At 41.3% G+C, this 21,165-nt stretch overlaps 1 protein-coding gene across 2 annotated transcripts in view; it reads left to right on the top strand.

Moving 5' to 3' along the window:
- LOC148335350 (neural-cadherin-like) overlaps nt 1-19,759 on the top strand; it is a 121,111-nt gene extending 101,352 nt beyond the window's left edge. For both annotated transcript variants that reach the window (XM_088297611.1, XM_088297610.1), the window contains exons 29-33: nt 1,517-1,781; nt 2,389-2,572; nt 5,884-6,134; nt 10,704-10,858; nt 17,565-19,759. In XM_088297611.1, coding sequence (XP_088153737.1) covers nt 1,517-1,781; nt 2,389-2,572; nt 5,884-6,134; nt 10,704-10,858; nt 17,565-18,122 — 1,413 coding nt within the window. In that variant the 3' untranslated portion in view covers nt 18,123-19,759. The remainder of the gene's footprint in view (nt 1-1,516; nt 1,782-2,388; nt 2,573-5,883; nt 6,135-10,703; nt 10,859-17,564) is intronic.
- Nucleotides 19,760-21,165: the final 1,406 nt, after the last annotated feature.

Raw genomic sequence — 21,165 nt, 5'->3', positions numbered from 1 at the left:
TGTAGTGTTTGACAAGAGTTGTCATGAAACCTGTATTAATTTATAAAAATTCACCACAAGGTTATTAATTGGTTCCTGAAATCATGTCAATGATTAGCAAAATTGCACACAAAAGAAAAAAGTGATTTTTGGCATTGAGATATATAAAAAAAAATGGTTTGACCATGAAGTTTGTTTTTGATTGAAAAGATGTGGGGGGGGGGGGGTTTCCATGGAAAACAAATATTGCCGTTTTTTTTCAGTATTTTCGGATTAATTAACTTTTGAAGAAAATTTCATTTTTGTTTGTTGTTATTGCAAAGCAAATTCAATAGGCGTCAATCACACGTGGATTATCGCTTACGGTGGGCCGGCCCCATCCATATTCCTACTCCTGGATGAATGGATGCGTTTTTGCTTTCAAAATTAAAAGGTTATTTATCCATTCATCCATTATCTAAGCTGCTTCTCCTCACGAGGGTTGCAGGCGTACTGGAGTCTATCCCAGCTGTCTTTGGGCAATAGGATGGGTACACCCTGAACTGGTTCCCACCCAATCGCAGGGCACACAGACAAACAACCATCCACGCTCACTCTCATACCTAGGGGCAATTTAGAGTGTTCAATCAACCTCCCATGAATGACTTTGGAATGTGGGAGGAAACCGAAGTACCCAGAGAAAACCCACGCAGGCACGGCGAGAACATGCAAACTGTACACAGAATGGCCAGAGCCGGAATCGAACCCTGAACCTCTGTACTGTGCTAAGCAGTCATCACCGTGCCTCTAAGCTTATTTATTTATTTATTTGTTTTGTTTAATCAATCATTTGATAATATTTTTTTCAATAATTACTCCTTTACTATAGACTTTGGGGCAGCAAGTAAGTACGTGTTGGTGTGCACGCGTGTGCTTGTGCGTCTCAAGTGGGGTATTTCAGATGTCCTGCTGAGTGAGCAATAGTTAATGCAGGCTGGGCTGAATGTGAATTATCTTGCCCCACTGTTTCCAATTAAGATTTAGACATGTAGGAGCTGCAATTATTGGAGCCCCTCATTGGTTGAGTCCATCGGGTTCACTCAGCCTTAACTGTTGAAGATAATTGTTGGCTTTTGTATACCTTCCCGTTGGGATAGCTTCTGCAACCAGCAGCCAACTGCAAAATTGCAGCATTCTTTTTTTGCCACTGAAAGTTTGGGTTAGCTATAAGGTTCAGTCTTTTTTTTTTTAATTACTTGGCCCAAACTTTGCTTCTTGCCGTCCTGCTCGGAAGTTGCCTTACGTCTCATAATTGTGATCATGATCAATTTGTTTTTACCAGTCCACACATTACAAAATGGCAGCAATCCAAATCAGTGGATAATTTCTCTCACCCAGTTTTACAGTTTGACTCACACAGACATACTTTAACTGATTATACAGCACATCATATTTTCTTGGATCAGGTTCAAATCATCACAAAGCAATTGCAGAATTACCGTTTTGATCCCATTAATCTGGAGCTAAAAAATGTTTACCATGCAATTGAATTTTGCAGGTTGTCCAGGGATTGCTGGCCATTTTCTACAATCTCGGAGACGGAGACTACAACTTGACCCTGCCATTCCATCACCTAGATGATGGCGAATGGCATGAGTTGGAGTTGGATCGATTCGGCCGAGAGTTCACCCTGCGGGTGGACGGGGGCGGAGGACGTCGAGAGATAATGGCCAGTGTTGGGCGGAGTCAGGAGATAATTATTGACCCCTCTGTTGTGATGCTTGGAAACTCTTTCCCCTCCGGACACAACAGAAGCTTCCTTGGTAGGTGGACACTAATAGGCTAATAGGAAGAGTTCAGAAAAGTGATTCAGTGAATTAATTGTTGGGTAAATAGGATTATTGATGGCTAATCAATCATTGAGTTAGCGACTTAATTTGTAGAGGTTAACTCGTAATATAACACAGAGTACCTGGAGGAGTTGACTATAAATTAAATTGAGGGAGGCATTGATTGTAAAATGTTGTTGTGTTCCCCCTCCTGATGCCGCCTCACTATGTGGCTCAGAGGCATCCTTCGGTTTTAGGCCGATGACCAAAAGTGTGTCAGTGCCATTCATCTGTCCATAGGTGATGTATTCGAACTCAGTTATCTACAGACGGGGAAAAAATGTGCAGTACAGACAATATTGTCGAAAAAAAAGTACCATGCTGACATCTTAGCCTTAGTGCAATTAATGTTTTTTGTGTACATGAGAGCGTTAGTGCCCTTTGGTCTGCATGGGTGTCATTGACTCAATTACAGTTTGTTTATATTCTTTGTTTTTTAAAGGTTACCTCCTTGCAAAGCATTCAGGATGTGTATATAAAGGATTTAGCTTGAGATGCGTTGTCTTATTGTACATTTGTGGCTCTTGTTTCTCCTCCACAGGCTGCATGCGAGACCTGAGATTTAGTGGTCGATCCATTTCCCTCGACAGGGAGCAGCCTTCAGAGGGGCTTCAGGTGGTCTCTGCTCAGGGCGTCTCCCTTGGCTGCTCTTCAGAAGCCTGCAGGAAACATCCCTGCTCCCCTCCCCTAGTCTGTGTAGACCTCTGGAGGCAACATGAGTGCAGGTACTGTGAATTTGAAGAATAGTAAACAGCCCTTGAAGTTAGCACATGCGGGCATGTTCTAGATTACACTAGTATGGCACACACGCAACCCGGTTTGCAACAAGCAATACACTCAGGATGCACAGACCTCAGCCCATAGCATTACTAAGCAACAGCACTCAGGGAGTTCAGACCTCTGCCAAGGCCAAACTGTTGTTTACTTTGCTTTATTATTTATTTAACTGTTTGAAAGCAGAATTGTTGAACAACCACTGATTTCCATGAAACATGGGTGGAGCACACGTTATGGACAAGAGTGCACAACAAGAGATCTACTCTCTCTTGCACCATTCCTGTTGTTGATAAAATGAAAATTGCTACTAATTGTTGGAGGGATGCTCATCTGCTTCCTCGCTGCTGTTCGGGTGTCCTTGAGCAACTCAAAAGGTGCTGCATAGTTTACACGCACCTTTCACTCTTGGTATTGTTGCACGTGTGTGATCAGGTTCACTGTGCACACAACTAATCTACATCTTAGGGTGTGAGTTGGATTTCGTCATGGCGAATCATAATGACAAAGGTAGATTTTGACCATCCTCATTCATCTTTTGCCAGCGGCCAGGCAACCCGTCAGTCATTGTCAGTCCGTCATTATTTTAAGCGCACCAAATCTGCCATCATCAGTCCGTTAATCCTCTTTGTTTTAACTGTGCTTCCGTCATCGCTAAATTGCAGGACGTTACCGCTATTTTTGGACTGTCAGCCTGTTTGTCAGTCCGTCATCATTCTTTTAATAATAATAATAATAATAATATTCCCTTTATTAGTCCCACAATGGGGAAATTCGAGATTCGAACCCAGGGCTCCTGGGGAGACTGGGTCCTGAACGCGGCGCCTTAGACCACTCGGCCATCCTGGCAGCCAAGATTCGAACCCAGGTCTCCTGGGGAGACTGGGTCCTGAACGCGGCGCCTTAGACCACTCGGCCATCCTGGCAGCCAACCACCCTTTAACCACCCTTCCATCATTGCTAAATTACAATTTGTCACCACTATTTTAGGACAGTCAGACCTTTGCTGAAATGCAATCAAGAATTTACTCCTTACTTCATCGCACAAATTCGCAGCACAGGCGGTGTGTATACTCGGGTTGAGAACCACGCCTCGTACTGATGTTCACAATCGTTTTCTTGCTCGTCCATGATGGAAAAATATACCATAGTATTTAATATTTTCAATCATCTCTTCGACTCAAACATTGAATAAATAAACAAAATATAGCGCCTTGAAAACCAATAGTAGATAAATCGAAGAAAGGGTTTCCATCAGTTGTCAGCGAAACACGAGTCCCTCAGTGACGGAGTGAGAGGGTCTGTCGACAGTGACGAGTCCAGTGATGGACAAAAACCGACTTTCGACCAGTGGCAATTACTCTAAGACTGCCAAATGGCCTCCATACCAAGCAAAAAAGTGATAAAATATGTACTGGAGTGTGGACATTCTATTCATGTCTCTATATGTGCAGATATATTTTTGTTCAGAATCAGTTATTCATCACAGGTAATTGACATGACTTCCTTCTCATTCATCCCTGCAGCGCCACGGCGCTTTTACACAGTCAGACACTAAGATGATGATGAGGGAGCATAGAGTGTGTTGTTCCACTGCGTGGAACTCGACGGAGATTGGATAAATGCTGGACTTCATCCCGTCCAGACTACTGCATAAAGATTGGATTAGCTGTCTGAGATGAAATCTTTCTTTGATTGACCCTTTTAATAAGCAAATCAGTGATCTTGTATAAACCTCCACTATTGCATTTTCAAGTTTTTCATTCAGTTGTTCTGAAGTCATCCAGAAATTTCACAGATTCTAGCAAAGAATCACCAATCGACTGTGTTTTGGAATTCTCTACTGTCACTCTGCGTTTTCGTACCCCAACGAGCTGCGCCATAACGCAAACTCGCACTCACGCACCTGCTAGCAAGCTCCACATCATCAAAATGAGCTTCCCCTCCTTGAATGCACAGCAGCTACCACTGCTTCCGTCGATGCTTAGTCCGTCAGTTTCCCTTCATTTGTCTTTCTCCTGCAAAACTGGTGTCCATCAGTGACTGACTGATCGAATGCCCATCTCTGCGTTATAATGAAAATAATTATATCAAAAGTAACCCCATGGTACTGCTTGGCGAAGGCAATTTGGCATATTTGACCCTTTCATGCAGCTGTCTAGGGGCATTAAAATAATAAGAACATGTATAAAAATATTGCAATGCAAAGGAGAGAGAGAGAGAGAGAAAAACAATGAAGTCCTGAGGTATATCTTAGAAAGAATCATGAAGCATTATTTCCCACTGTATTGGCAGCACGTTTAAACTCAGCAAAAAACTGCAAATAACTATACAAGGTATCTGGATGTCCAAATTCTGTGCCTATACAGCACAGCCTCGGGGCACAAGGCGCTCAGAGCAAGTAGGGTGCAGAGGTGAAAAATATTCTGAGGTTTTGAATGAATATAATGAGGGCTTACTACTGAGAAGCCAATCTTAGCCTCTCTGTGCCTTTCCACCTTTTTCTGACAGTGAACAATTGACTCGCTTTCAGGGGCATATCTTTGAATGTGATTGAAACTCCCCCCAAAAAATTGTGAATATTTACGTTTTGCCAGTGGTTATAACACAAAGCATTTGAAAGATTTTTGACACAAAATTAAATTCATCATCTTGTTTTATTAAAAGAAACTGGGCAAATTAGCAATTGAAAAGACTTGCTACACATTCTTTCTGAAACCTTCTCTACCTTCTGTTTTATCTTTTGTTTTTATTTTCCCCGAGAATCTCTGTGTCTGTGTGTCCTGGGTCATTATCGGTCTGTATTCACAAGGGCCATCCTATCAGTTTTGCAACATTTAGCAGAAGCAGATATTCGACTAGCCCAATACGCTTGAGGATTGAGCCAGTGTTTTTTTTTTTTCAGGATGTTTTCTATTAAGTTCTAATCTCTCTTTTCTGTTCTTGAGCCTTACCAGTGGTTTGCACCATGTAGTAAACCTTCAGTATTTACATTCATGAAGGCGTCTCTCGATTACTGACTTTGACAATGATATATCTACCTCTTTAAGAGTGCTCTTGAACTGACCCGATGTTTACTCGCCAAGGAGAAAAATATGCAATCACGCACTTTATTTGTTGTTGAGCTTGCGGATTCATTTCTTCTTTTTAGATTGAAGAATTGTGTTACCAGTGCATTTTGTAAAAAATAGTATTGATTTAATTATCATGTCAGTATAATTGAGCCTAAAGTCTTTAATATTTGTATTTTCTTTCTTAACAGGTGCCCTCCAGGTCACATCACTAAGGAGAGCTCTTCAGGCAAAGCGTGCGTCTACACATTGTGTGCCAGCCGTCCATGTCGCTATGGCACTTGCGTGGCTCATTCACCCTCACGTTACACTTGCCAATGCAATGAAGGATACCGCGGACGGCACTGCGAGGTGACGCTCGCCATGTTCCACAACGAAGATGGCAATAGCCTGAGCCTGAGCTCCATGTTTGCCATCAGCATCTGCGTGATGGCCTTTCTAGGTAGCTATGTTGACTATGTGCTCTTCCACTTGTGGTGACTTCATTTTCTCTTCACCTGTCTTATTTTGTTATTTTGACATACATTTATGTGCCTTCACATCCTTGGTGTAATCATTTTGGTTTGTCACTTTCTTTGTTAATTTTATGCTGCTATCCAAAACATGTACTGTTTTAATTTGCCATCCCGCTGTGTGCATGCGTGTATACGCATGAATGCAGCAGTATTCTGCAGGATTAAGATGCCTCCATGAAAAATAAGGGGAAAGATTAAGAAAATATCTGTATTGCAAAAGAATAAGCATGAGGACTCAATGCATGTCTTAATGTGTGCGTGACAGGAAAGTCCTAAAAGTCTCTTGAGAATAAGCAGGCTTCTTCATGTGTTTTTCTATATTTCTCCTCTCTGCTGTGTCCCCTGTCGTTTTCAATGTTACACTGTGGATTCATAAGTCATTTTCACTCTCAGCCTTACCTTTCATCTGTTCAAATCATTTTATAACCAAGTGTTGCCTCATTCAATTCCCCTGGAATGTTTTGTTCATGAATTCTATGTACTGTGTGCTCCATGTATGTTAAGGTCATTTTTACAGGGAGTTTGGCTTCATTAAAACACACTGAATAGCAAAACTGAGAATCACAGATTTTTACATTTTCCAAGCCGCGGAGATGTCCAAAATAATCTTCGCTAGGCAGGAGGAACACGCTTAATAACCTATGCGCAAGTAGTATGCGGTCGAGGCAAGCTCGGTGCTACTTAAGCCAAAACCAGCTGGCAAGCAGCGGGCTTTATCTGGCTACTTGTGAGGCTAAACACGTTGTGGGCTCGCTCCTGAATGAAGTCCAGGTTGCATTTATATATATATATATATATATATATATATATATATATATATATATATATATATATATATATATATATATATATTTAGATATATATGTATGTATGTTTATATATATATATGTATGTATGTGTATATATTTATATATATATATATATATATATGTATGTATGTATGTATGTATGTATATATATATATATATATATATATATATATATATATATTTATAGATATTTATATATATATATATATATATATATATATATATATATATATATATATATATATATTAGTTTTGCTTACAAATGACGAGAAACTTAAAAAAAAAAAAAGACGGACTAAGCACTGACGGAAGTGGGTTTCCATCCGTGTAATCGTCAGTAATCAGGTGAAGTGCCGACGGACCTCTCAGTCCGTCATTGACGCACGCCCCTTTTGCTGACGAACGACAGAAACATGCTCTGCCTGTCTCGTGTATTTGTTCGCATGGACACAGCGGGTTGCTTAAGTGGTCACATAGTCCAGGAGATGGAAAAATCCAATTTGAACACTCTAAATTGCCCCTAGGTATGAGTGTTCGTCTCTATGTGCCCTACAATTGGCTGGCAACCAATTCAGGGTGTCCCCTGCCTACTGCCCGAAGACAGCTGAGATAGGCTCCAGCACCCCCCGCGACCCTAGTGAGGAGAAGCGGTACAGAAAATGGATGGATGTGTGGTAAATGTCGTGCACTGTGTATCAGTGTCTATGTTTACAAAGTTTGGGTTAAGGTCAAAATTCCGATTTCTGATACATTTGGAATAACCCGTTTATATGCGTTAGCGCGCATATTTGTCTTACTTGCAAATGAGTGATTTCTTTGCCATCAACTCTAGATTGTTATTAATTTGCCTTGTGGTAAAATATTACACGTATAATGGCCAAAACTTTGCCCTCTATCAATGGACCGGCAAAGGTACACAGTCCACCCATTAAAAAAAATCTAATAAAAGCAATGTTAGATGACCTCGTAACTTGTGGAAGATCTTGGACGGTTCACATTATATAACCCACTACATCCGCTGCTGTTGCCTTTTTAAATATGTATGTGTTGATGCCCCAGTGGTACACAGGACACTTAAAAAGACAAACTAACACTCTTGGTCATGGTTAAGTTAATTCCGGAGGTCTTTGGGGATACGTCCGGTCCTCCTAAAGGTATAAGGGCAAAAGTGTGTGAGTGCCTTGAATCCTGTTGCTCTCACTAGTCTCTGTAGGGCCGCCATGTTGTTTATGAGTGTTAGTGTCAGAGACAGGCTTATAAAACGCTTGGCCGGCTCGGTACATGGCCCCTGCCTCCATAACAGACTCTTCTCCAGGGCATGTGGCTTGTTTTGGGACTCTTATTGCCTCTCTGGAAAGTGAAAGGAATAACGCAAATCTGAACATATGATAATGGATTAAATTATGCTCCTCCTGCATACACTCACAACAAAAAAGTACTGTCCATTTAAAGTAGGCTGACACAGTGGCAGAGAAGTCCTTTCTATGAGCAAGTAACACCAACCAGTGCATAATCCATCCATCCATTATCTGAACCGCTTCTCCTCACGCGGGTCACGGGGGTGCCGGAGCCTATCCCAGCTATCTTCGGGCAGTAAGCGGGGTACACCCGGAACTGGTTGCCAGCCAATCGCAGCCAGTGCATGATATCTTTTATAAATAAAGCAATGGGCAGTCTTTTGTGACTTATTCCATTTCCACACCTTTTAATAAAGAAACTTGAATAAATCTAGACCCAGAATTAATGCATAAAGACGGAGCCGTTTTACGTCATGAAAGGTCCTGATAGGGGGGAAATTAAATGAATGATGATCATCCGGTTGTACAGTATGTTCCTATTTAATGTCTAGTCTTGTCATCGCAGGAAGTGCAGCCGTACATAAGAGCTCACATCCAGTACACACTCTACTAACTTGGTGCTAAATTAAAGGGGGACTCCTGCTCTGCCTCAGTGAGCATTAAAAGTTAAAATGATCATCCATTATTAAACTTTACATAAGGCATCACAGATGGGCTGGAGTGTGAATTCAGCGCGTGCTATTGACTGAGTCAGGCTTATGTCTGAATGGCCAAGCCTCATTAGTCCGTCGTCAAATCTGCCCATTTGTGAGCGAAGAGTGGGACAAATTAGCTTCCCATATGGGCTATGGATCATGTAAAGTGTCTGCTTTATCCCCTGAAACTAAGTGATGTTTTTCCAACTCTTGCCCATCCCTCACCTGTCGCATTTCCTTCTGTTTCCTCATCAATTTTCTTCCGTCCCTGATATGTCCTCTGATTTTTCATGCTGTCTCCGTGCTCTCTCTACTCCTAATTAACCTCAGACTGCAGTTCCAGCCACAGGGTCAAGTGTTTTGATCAAGACGTTGCGGTTGTTTTCGCCCACTCATCCATAATGCACAAAGCCGTGCAGGCTGCGGTAGCGCTTAAAAGGCAACGAGGCAGCAGCATTACAGATGGATGGATGGCTGTGGTGTTTGTGTCAACATCGAGTGATTATTGATCACGCCACACTTGTCCTGCACATTTCACCCCAGAGTGGGCACTTATGGCAAAAATTGTCCAAAGCTTACACTACAAGCACCTCTGCATTTCACATGAAATATATGATAGTCTTTTATGATCAGCGCCTTTCAGCAGAGGCGGTGCACAGCTGAAGTCTCAGTGGCACTCATCAGTATTGTGGTATTTTCAGTGATGTTATCTGTGTCCGCTCAGACAACTAACACCCAATCCAGGGAAGTGAAAAGGAAGTCTAAATACTATAGATTTTAATTAGGAAAGGTGTTTTTGTGTGGCGACCTTTTTATGAACATCTGCCTGTAGGAATGATCCCAGGGGGCTGCTGGTGCTTTCTTCTCTTTTGAAGCAATGTCTGTACATTGGAACTCCAGACTAATGTGATTACCCCGCATTTCTTTGACGACTTCCAATTAAACCGACACCTTGCACGCTGGAAATAGTTCCCATCTAGCTTGGGAGATTAAATAAAAAACGAGGGCAGGTAGAGGCCAGAGAAGTACTAAAAATCAAGAGCAATGCATTACTTAATGAGTAATGAATTGGCGAGGGAAGCACCAACGTAACAGAAAGAAAAAGATGGGGAAAAAAACTAGTGTCAGTGTTAACTAGTAAAATATATAGTAAGGAAAGAAAAAGGAAGGGGAAATAGTTGCAATTAATTGACTTTAAAGGTCACTTCACCGTGTTGTATAATTCAGCACACAATTGCTTTGATTGATATGTATGCTTCAGGACCTTTCCGCACTGGGCTCTGGCAGGATTCCTCTGTGTCCTCTCAGGCGAGCCAGCGAAGCTTTGACATAAAAACGGGACGGGTAAAGATTCAGTCAAGAAGGCCCCAGGGGCCTGCTGTCTTTGAGAAGACGGGGAGCATATAGGATAAAGGGTGCGAGAGCCTCAGTGTCTGTGTTCCATTAGAATGTCCTACCTGTACAATCAGAAGAACTAATTGGTATTTTTGGACTAATAGCGTGAAAAATGTCAGCCACGTTGCCATGTAGTGTCTGCTTCTTGAAAACGATCACATTGTGTGAGAAGTACATGCTGTTCATTCACTATGTGTTGCTTCATCCACCATGTTCCACTCATGATGAATATACTTCCTGGATGTCTGTGGTGGGGAGAGGTGTAACCCAAAGTTAACCTGGTCTCTGGCACCCCTCAGTGTTGATGCTGGGCCTCTTTCTGTACTCCTGCTGGAGGAGACACAAGGGTCTCAAAGAGGGCGTGTACCACGTGTCGGCGCAGCACGGCGAGTGGGAGGACATCCGAGAGAATGTGCTCAACTACGACGAGGAAGGAGGAGGAGAGCAGGACCAGGTAGCCATCATTATACACATTCATTATTGCTTGACGTATATGTATAACGATGTCTTCAGTGTAGACAAAGGCATGCTTAGTGGTGAAGAGACAGGGCCAGCGAGGCCTTTTCTGGTGGCCTAAACACGGTCACAGGTATGATAGATGTGTTAATATTGCGATAGTATATATAAAATTCCTCATTTAGAATTTTTGTAACTACTGTCCAGTTGGCCATTTTCAAGCACTGTTCAGGGTCTTTAGTGAGCTGGAGTCCATATCAGCTGACACTCTGACTGGTCAACTCAACTCAACTATATTTATAAAGCACTTGAAGACAACCAATTAAGTCACACAACAACAAACAATCAAAAAATAGTAATGAAGGCAGTAAAATGCACAAAAACAATAAAACCATGCTGAGCTAAAAAACAAAGAATAAAAATTCATTTTAAGATGAGTTTTGAAGATGGGAAGCGAGGGGGATTACCTACCTTGGAGGTCATTCCAAAGAGACAGCCCAGGACCGGAAACAGAAAAGACTCTATCCCCTCTGAGCCTTCGCTTAGTCCTTGGTACCTCTAATAGCGTCTGATCCGCATACCTGAGGCAACGGGGAGGTGTATAAGAGTGGAGGAGCTCAGAGAGGTAAGCAGTGGCGATGCCATTCAAATATTTGAAAACAAATAATAGAATGTAAAAAGAAGTGTAAAATGCACAGGGAGCCATTGAAGGGCCGCCAGAGTAGTGCCAGTACCAGTCAAGAGGCAAGCAGCAGTATTTTGGATCAACTGGAGACGCTTGATGGAGGCTTGTCTGACTCCAAAATAAAGTGCATTAGAGTAATCCAGTTCTTGATTTCCTCCAGACTGGACAAAAGTGGCCTCAATGAGAGAGCGCCATTTTCTCTCGGCGGGAAATACGTAGATCTGACAGTCATCTGCATACCAGTGGAGGTAAATGCCATGTGTCCTTAAGATGAAACCCAAAGAGAGCAGATACAATGAAAACAGCAGAGCCCCCAGAATTGCACCTTGGAAGACGGTGTTACAATGAAGCACTGCAGGACTCAGAGCCACCAAGGCTTACACAAAAAGTTCTGTCAGCCCAATAGGATCTAAACCACTCAAGTGTGCTACCACAAATGCTCACCTGGTGAGGCAAACGAGCCAACAAAATACTGTGAGCCACCATATCAAATGCTGCAGTTAAACCCAACAAAACCAGACACACATCCTCTCCAGTGTCATTTGCCAGGAGGCTGTCATTATAAATACATAACACGGGTGGCTTTGTGCTATTCATTTTATGGAGAACTTGACTGGAAGTTTATGTTCATCCAAGAAAGGTTTAACTGCATGTGCACCGCATTTTCCTGAATATTAAATTTTAACAAAAGGCAGCTTGGAAATGGGTCTAAAATTTGAAAGTACATCTTCATCAAGGTCAGGTTTCTTCAGCAGGGTTGCACCATAGTATGTTTAAAATGTTGTGATACTTCACCAGAAGACATACTAATGTTGATCAGGGCCAAGATCGATTTACTAATAATTGGGTGAACATCCTTAAAGAAATGCGGAGGAACAGGGTCTTAAGGGGAGCCAGATGGCTTAGTCTGGCAAACCACATAGTCTAAAAATGCCTGGTAAACCGTTTCCAAAGAATTTCCCGCTGCTGAACACGGGACGTGGACAGAGGGATCAACGGTGGTGTTTGAAACAAGAGTCCTAGCTGTAGAAATCCATTGCACTTTTCAGGGGAAGAGTCTGAGCAAATAGGCTCAGGAGGTTTAAGTACAAAATCAATAGTTTTAAATAGTGGACATGGGTTGTGATGGTTAGCCTGTAAAAGGTTTGATAAATATTTTCTTTTGTCTTCTTCAAATGTGATCTGGCAGTTACAGTCTTTCTAGATTTGATAAGAGACCTGCAACTTGTCTTTTTTCCACTTATATTCCACTTTGCGGCACTCCTGTTTAGCCGCGCGAGTTCTGTCATTAAAACAAGGCTCAGGTTTAGCTACTTACAATACGGACTACTTCAAAGAAATTGGCTTCAAAGCTGGTGATTGATGTGGGAACGTACGTTGTTTACATTTAAAATTGTTTTTCAAAATACTCACTGTTCCTCCACCATGGCTTCAAGTCCTCTGCGAGTTCAAGAAGGCAAACTCAGGTGGCAACAATTCAATTAAAGCGTTATACTCATCAGTACCTGTCCAAATCTCTATCAAACAGAGGAAATACAGGTCATTGGAAAGGAAAAACTCACTCAGGATATAAATATTGTTAATGAGTGGGCATTTAACAGAGCAATGCCTGAGGGGGCACCAAGAGTGCATGCCTCTTCCAATCGGCAAGCTCAGGGAAATTTCCTCAAAAGCTGGAGATGGACTTCTCATTAGCGGAGGCGTGGAGGGCAGTAATGCCATGGTGCCCTGTAGTGCCGACGACTAGTTTCAGGCATGGGTTGACAGGGTCCAGGACGCGCCACGACCGAGTAAATCTGTGCAATCTGGAGCAAGCTGAGGTTGAAGCATGTTTCAATTAACGTTTTAGCTTCGTCAGGTAACCAGCGGTGCTTCCTGCGTTAAGAGCGTGCATGAACGCGGAAGAGATCATTCAGTATAGTTGTCAAAAACTGAGGCAACTTCCACTCACCACCATGCTCAAACGCACCCGAACTTCCGACATATAATTAAAAAAATCCAATAAGAGTGGCGATCAAAAACCAGCAGGGACTCAGTCACTGTAGCACCAAGCGCTTTGAATAGAAAATAAAGCCAAATTAGCAGGAGCATCACTACAGACACCATACACCAAATTGGCTATCTTCATATACACGCAAATATTTATACTCTTGTCCAGTGTACAGTAAACTTGCATATTTTGGGAATGCGGGAGGAAACCAGAATGGAAACAAGCGCTTCCAGGAATGTAGTGACCACTTGTTCACATCACTTTAATGTCCATTGATTGTTTTTCCTTTTGTCCATCCTGTTATTAATGAGAAAAGAAAATCTGGTCGTTTCTTCAACTCTGCAAGCGTTCAGTAGTAAATCCAGTTATGAATGCAGGATATCCAGCAGAGAAGTCACATTTTTTCAGATGCGTTAGTTCTGACTTGGCCACCAGCTGATGGCAAATTAAATTGTGCATACCTGCATTGTCAGCCTCTGACTCAGACCTGTTGAATGGCAGGATGTCTGATTTCTTTTCCCAAGCTGCACTCCATCGAGAACAGCCTCGCTGCCTTTGATTTAGAGGACGCCGCCGGGCAAAATTATGCTGAGGTCCTGAACAAGAGTGGAAGTGAAGCAGAGTTGACGGCCTCACACAAAAGTGGAGCATTCGGCTTACAGCAGTGTCTTAAGTGGATAAAGAAAAGAAATTTGATTTGCAGACGCATTCATATGCACTAATATATATCAGAAATGGAATTAACTCAAGAGCAGACACTGACTGGGTCTGTGGTCGCAGTTATGACGCCTGAAATAAAATAAATCTATCCTCTTCAATTTTATAGTATAAATAGAGACTATTACTATAGTGTAAATGTTGCTGAAGGTAAATATAGTTATAGTATGTAAACATATGCTTGCAGGCAATGAATCACCAAGCAGCAGTGGGAGGAGGACATACTGGCTGATGTCTGTCTTACTTATTCAGTTTTCACTCTGGATTTTGACATCAAGGTGACATCTGGCAGACATTTTGATATTATTTTTTTTATTTGTTTTCCTTTCCTTATTAAAAAAAAAAAATTCCAGACTGTTATCCTACTGTATAGTTATTTATTTTTTTAATAACACACAGTGCCATCACTTGGAAAAAAAATGACCAGGATTAAGGACAGAGTTTACATGATTAGCGTTTCATTTTTTTCTTGCCCTTCACTAACCTAAGCCTTTAGTACATTGTTTTGGTAAATATTTGCAATGATGTGATTAGTAATTGTTCATTATTATTATGATTATTGATACATTATATCAAAGAAGGACACCTAATTAAGCCCGCAATAAAGCTCCCGGTTTGTCATGGTCTTGTTGTGTGAAAGAAATGATGCAGGCAGAAGAACCCATATGCAGCAAAAATACGAAATAGCGCAAAAACGTTAGCTCGCCGTCCATCTATTTTCTCAGGTGCTTGTCCTCATTAGGGTCGTGGACAGTGGGGGCCAGCCAAAAGAGCTGCCCCAACACTCACCTTGAATAATACATGGAAGCAAAAGAATAAACTAAAATTACTGTGTTTTAAAATATATTTACTGTACTGTACTGTACTGTACAAGTTACTCTGGAGTAAGTCAAGCCAGCCAAAAAATACATAATGAGGTAGAAAAAAAATGCACAAGTCGCACAAGAGTATAAGTCGCATTTTTTGTGTGTAATTTATTTGACAAAATATTAGCTTAAAAACAGACATTTCAACATGGAAGGCAAGTTATAACATTAAGAAAATAATTAAAAAAAAAAAAAACGGGCTGAAGAGGTGTAAAATATACAAATACAATGAAGGTTATTTAGCTACCCGAAAAATAAACATGAAAAGTAAATATGTCAAATGTTCATGTTCAGGTTTTTGGGACACCACTATCCATGCTTTGATAGAAAGGCCAGTTACGTTGCATGAAGTGGAAGCATCAATAAGGTCCTCCCGCTAATTCTTTTCTTCATCACTGTAAGAGTAGCCTCCGCTTTTCCACATTTCCGAATAAATTTCTCATTCACTCTAGCTGCACTACTTGCAGAATTCTTGTCTTCCGAATGTGATTCTCTTGTGGGGCATTTGTGTTCTCTCGTTCGTCTAGAATTCCCTCTTGTGGCTGTTTTTGAAATTACGTTTATTTTCCATGTAGAAGTTGCTCTAGAGTATAAGTCGCAGGACAAGTCAAATATAGTGTTAATGAATGATCTGATTGGTGATGTGTTTTCTGCCCTAACAGTGCAAAAATCTTACCCTGAGATGCTCGCTAAAATTTGACAATCAAATAGACGCGTAAAATGGACACGCACACGCATACATATATATATATATATATATACTTTCATTTCTCAAATCTACAAAAATTCAGTAGAATAAAAAAGTCGTTGATGAGGAAATGAATGACGTGAAATAACTTGGAATGTTTAGAATTTTGGGGGGGGGGGTTCTTTCAATTCGTCAAGATTCGTGACCTCTGTTACATTCTCCTTCAATTTCAATAGGTAATATTGAAATCTCTATTCATGTGTCTTTAACACTCTTCTTTTTGTATACATCTCTACACAGAAGGGTGCACAAACACTTGTCATACTATGTTTAGAAGTTTAATTTGTATTTTGATGGTGTTTATATTCTAATTCACATTCTTAAAAACTCATCCCTATTCGAAAAGACATATGCACAAGACAAAATATAAAAAAACACATTACACACATCCTAATTAATTAATTGCTTGATTAGTCAGTAGTTGGGACCATTTTGTTTTCACCTGTATCCTACCAAAACAATTCTGTGTTGAGTCTGGGAAACTGATCCAACCGGACTGTATCCCTAACCAGTTCTATAAATTTATGCTTGCATGCGTTGGGTGTGAAAGAACTTGCACATAGCTTTGATCTGATTTCCTTTGAATTGCAAAACCATTTTTACTGTAGGTTATAATCCCAATGTAATTAATCCATTCCAACCATTATCAACATAAACCCTTTAATAACTACAACTGTCAATTACTAAAACATTCTTTACTCATGGACCGTACTTTATGTTTAAAATGATCGAACCATTTCATACTGAGAACCAATTCATTAAAAAGTAGAATCATTTTTTTTATCTTAAACTACATCATCCGCAAGGGGAGTTCTTGCAGTTTATCTTTATAACTGCACTTTGTGCGTGGCAATGTCATGCTATATCGGCGAGTTTTTTTCTGCTTCCACAATGTCAAGCCCTGCGTTTCCTTTGACTTCCCTTATTTCAATGCAAATGAAGGGATCCCGTATGCGCGACGCACAACAGAGCAAGCACCCCCTTATGCCCGTTTTTAACTGTGCATAGTCTGTGGAAAAACCAAAAGAAAGAAAACTCCGTTCATGCACACAATTAGATTGCACTTTGTGCTAGACTTGGCTGAGTACAAAAGTAGACAGCAAATGTTTTTCTCTTTGCTATCACTGGTGCTGCTGGTATTTATCGTCACTGAGCTGAAGACTCACCACTCGAGATATGTTGAAATCTTGCATGACAATGGGCCGACCTCTGAAGTGGTGCCTTGCTTACATGATTTGAATGTGGATATGTAAATACTATGAATATGATCCCCATGCAGCATCTGTAATTTTCAGATTGCACATAGGATAACGTGCGAAAAATCAATACCATTGTTTGTAAGTGAAAGCCTACTCTGAGCTCCCGAAGAGGCAGGCGTGGAAGTCAGTTAGCTGAAATTGAGCCATACAAAAGCCTTCTAATTCCACTATTTTAATAGTGCCGGTAATAGCTGCTTCCCCTCTTTGCAATCATAATTAATTAATGGTCTAATCAATGGTGCTGTTGTTGCCAGCATCTCCTCCTTCCAGCTGGATCTTCATCTCTGTGTCAAGAACAGCTTCATTTGCTTGCACATAAATGAGCTGAGCTCGATTGGTGTCACATGGCTCGACTGGTTTCTATAATCTCTTAAATTTCAAAAAAGATCACGCAGGGGGACGATTCATTAAATTCATTTGCTGCTCTTCTTTCTTTCAGAACGCTTTCAATATGGTAGAGCTGCAGCGTTCCCTCCATCCAAGCCCAGCGCAGTCGCTCCGCTACAGCTATCCACAAGGCATCATTTCCTGTCCCGAGAATAAGCCCCCCCAGGAGGACAGCAGGAAGGGGCTGTCAAACGGGAACGGCAGCGCCATCATAGCTTTGCGTCTGGCCGTACCCCCCTCGGAGACCGAGAACCTCTCATCCCCTCTGACACTCCGTCGCTCCAAGAAGCCCCTCTCCTTCTCCAGCCAGGACCTGGCCCGTTACCTGTGCGAGGTCATCCGAGACATGGAGCACCCGCAGGAACTCGGCACCAGGACCACACCGCGTCGTCCATCTGGGAAGGAGCGCGGTCTGGCGGCGGTGCGCTCCCTCAGTGCATCTCAGGGTTCAGATATGAGGAATCAGGGGCCCCAGAGCAGCAGGATGGACAAGTTCAGAACCCTCCGAGCTGTGGTCAGTGACCTTAGAGGGGACTCCAAGCCTTCGGAGAGTCAGAGAGACAAAGTGAAGGAGAGCAGAGGGCAGGTGGACTGCGGGAAGAGTGGATGAGACACTTGAACAATTAAAGAAGGAGAATACAGTCTGAGGTTGTTGATGAATCCCAAAGGGAACCAGTGATGATTAATTGGGATGTTGCGTGCTGCCTGAGGTCTGAGTCAAGTCTGTTATAAATGTACTGGATTGCTGAAACGTTGATCTGTGAAATTCTTGGATAGCAACTGAATGATCTAATGTGATGTGTTGTTTACTTGGCATTGCACTGTACAGTAAAGACTCTTCAAGTAAGCACTTTTGAAAGCTCCTTGTGTCAAAGGTTATACTCAACAAAAATGACAACGCAACCTTTTTGATTTTGTTCAAGGCTTTTGTCTTTGTTAATGGTTCCTAAATTTGTGACATCTGTAATCGTAAGCACTATGGTAATACAAAAGTAGTCGATTTACTTGGCAGGCTCGAGAAAATGACTCCCCCCTCCAAAAAAAAGGTGATTATTGAACAAAAGGAGCAATACAGTTTAAGGAAAATGCTTCATTCAAGCCAAAGCTTGACGTTTAAAGAGGGCAGAAAGCCTGTTGGCATGGTAACCTGAACAACAGACTGTGTAAGAGTTGAGTTTCCTTGAATGATGCAAATGGTGGTCAGACAAGCCACTGACACGTCTATCACCTGAATATTTTCGGTTTGAAGCTTTTGTTGAGGACGGTAGGAATTTATTTACAAGGAATTTATTAAAAGTGTAGACCCGCCCAAGGCATGTCGGCGTTAATCTTGACTCGTCTGCCATCTTAATGAATTATTATCATAATGTTTTAAATCTGATTGATATTACGGGTATTGGTTAGCACGTCTGCCTCCGAGTCAAAAGGTTTGAAAGATCTGGGTTTGAATCTCTTGTTGAGCATGTTCTCCGGGTACTCCGGCTTCCATCCACATTTGCCAAACCTGCATGTGAGCTCAATTGAAGATCCGAAATTGCCCATAGGTGTTAATGTAAATGTGTGGTTGTTTGCCTTTCTGTGCCCTAGGCTGCCTTTTACCCAAGGTCAGATGGGATCGGCTCCAATTTACCCATTACCCTCAAGAGGACAAATACTGTCAAAAATGGATGGTTGGATGTCTTGAATATCCAAGAAATGGAAGACAAAACAAAAGTATTGTTGTTTTTGTTGAGTTTATTTGCCATAAAAGTTGTTTTCGTAAAAGTCTGCAAGTGAAGTGGCACATTTCCCATTCAAGAGACTCATGAAATGTGTTATGTGATAAATTATTTTCATCATTTGCTTTATCAATTTCCTTTTAAATAAAGGAGAAGCTTTGATTGTATTTGGAGTTTGATGTACACGGGTTTACATAACTCCTGATTTCTTCTGATTTGAAGTCCAAAATTGCTTACCAGACAGAAAGAACAAGACAACATTCTTGTCATCTGCATAATATGAATAATCCGCTCGAGTTAATCTGTCTGCCTCCATTGCTGGGAGTGACTGAGGACGGCATCATCACAAATAGTACTATGTTTTTGGTTTAGGACATTGTAATTTAAAAGAAATAAAACATCTTGATTTTAGGACGCATTATTTAAAGTCATTGTGCCCTTAATTCGGGTGATTGAAGGTCCCATTGGCCCTTTAATTGGTCAGCATTCGATTTGAGCAATAGTGACAATAAACCTCACAGGGACTGAGTTTATGCATGCCTCTTTGTGGTCTGTGTCGACACCCACATGCGCATAATGCACCATGCGACCAGATATGATAAGCTAAGAGGATGGTTTTATACTCCCTTAATTATTTAAGCTTTACATTTGGACATTTCAGAATTAATGGTTCTACTGTGCATAAGTAAAATCAGATTAGACGTGATGAAACAGTACGTCTGCTTAATATTATTGACGTTCGAGTCACGGCTGCGATGCTATTATTGAGTGCATACTGCCCCCTGTTGACAATTATTTGTAATCACAACAAAAATGGGCTACTGGAGAGCTTTAAAAAAAAAACGATGCTTGATCTCTGACCGCATGAAACGCAAAACGAAAAGTTCTAAAAATCAACCGGTCGTTAAGACTCCCACATAATGTCTTGATTAACTCCAAACGACAATGAAGAATCAACTTACAAATGTAATAGCAAAACTTATTCAGTGCGTGCACATCATGTAATTCTACCACAAAGGGCACACTGAAGTCATGTTTATTATTAAAGCTGTTAAGTAACAAAAAAAATGTTTTTTAAATCAAACTCTAAAACAGAAACGTTAGAACACCAAGAAGCGCTAATGAATAATGAATCTGTCAGACTTAATGAATCTATCAGGCTCTAGAGGGCACTGTAAGTCAGTAAGAGGGGAAACGACACAAATTGTAAAAAGACATAATAATCATGGATTTGATTGATCTTAAGTGTTTTCACATTTTACATTTTTGCATGGATAATTGCAAAAATTTATGTAAGCACTATTATGGTGAATAGTGTCATTGTCATTATCCACACCGCTTATCCTGTACAGGGTCGCGGGAGGGTGCTGGAGCCTATCCCAGCTGACTACGGGCGAAAGGCGCACTACACCCTGAAATGGTCGCCAGCCAATCACAGGGCAGAACTATGGTGAATAGTAAATCTTAAAATCAAGCCACAGCAAATACGATGTGTCTTTTCATTACATGTATTCCTGTTAATGGTGATATTACGTTTACAATAAAAAAAAACATTTAAAAGTTAAAACAAAATGCACCAAATAAAGCACACAGAAAAACCACAATGAAAAATGTCATGGTCATGTGGGCGTGATGAATATGCTGCTTTGTCCCATCACTCCTTGTTCAGGTTGAAGTTTGGGATTTCTGGTTCTCCGTAGCAATTTGTTGCATGGACTCACGGCAATATACCTCAAAAGTGCAATAGCTTGTCACAGGAGTGGTGACTGAAGATACTACCAGGATACCCTTGACCCTTGACATTTAAATCCAGGGAACTTGGCTCCGGAAAAAGTATAAATGGAATCCAACAGTGCAATGTGATATCTACCCACTAATAGGTTGGATGCATTTATGATGAGACCTAAGTGTGTTTGGCGGGGGTGGTGTGGGGGA

This window comes from Idiotropiscis lumnitzeri, chromosome 6 (assembly GCF_059441095.1).
Source record: "Idiotropiscis lumnitzeri isolate Australia: NSW breed Sydney's pygmy pipehorse chromosome 6, RoL_Ilum_1.0, whole genome shotgun sequence".
Classification (NCBI taxonomy): domain Eukaryota; kingdom Metazoa; phylum Chordata; class Actinopteri; order Syngnathiformes; family Syngnathidae; genus Idiotropiscis; species Idiotropiscis lumnitzeri.
Note: the sequence above shows the minus strand (reverse complement) of the source record. Positions and strands in the feature narration are given on the sequence as shown.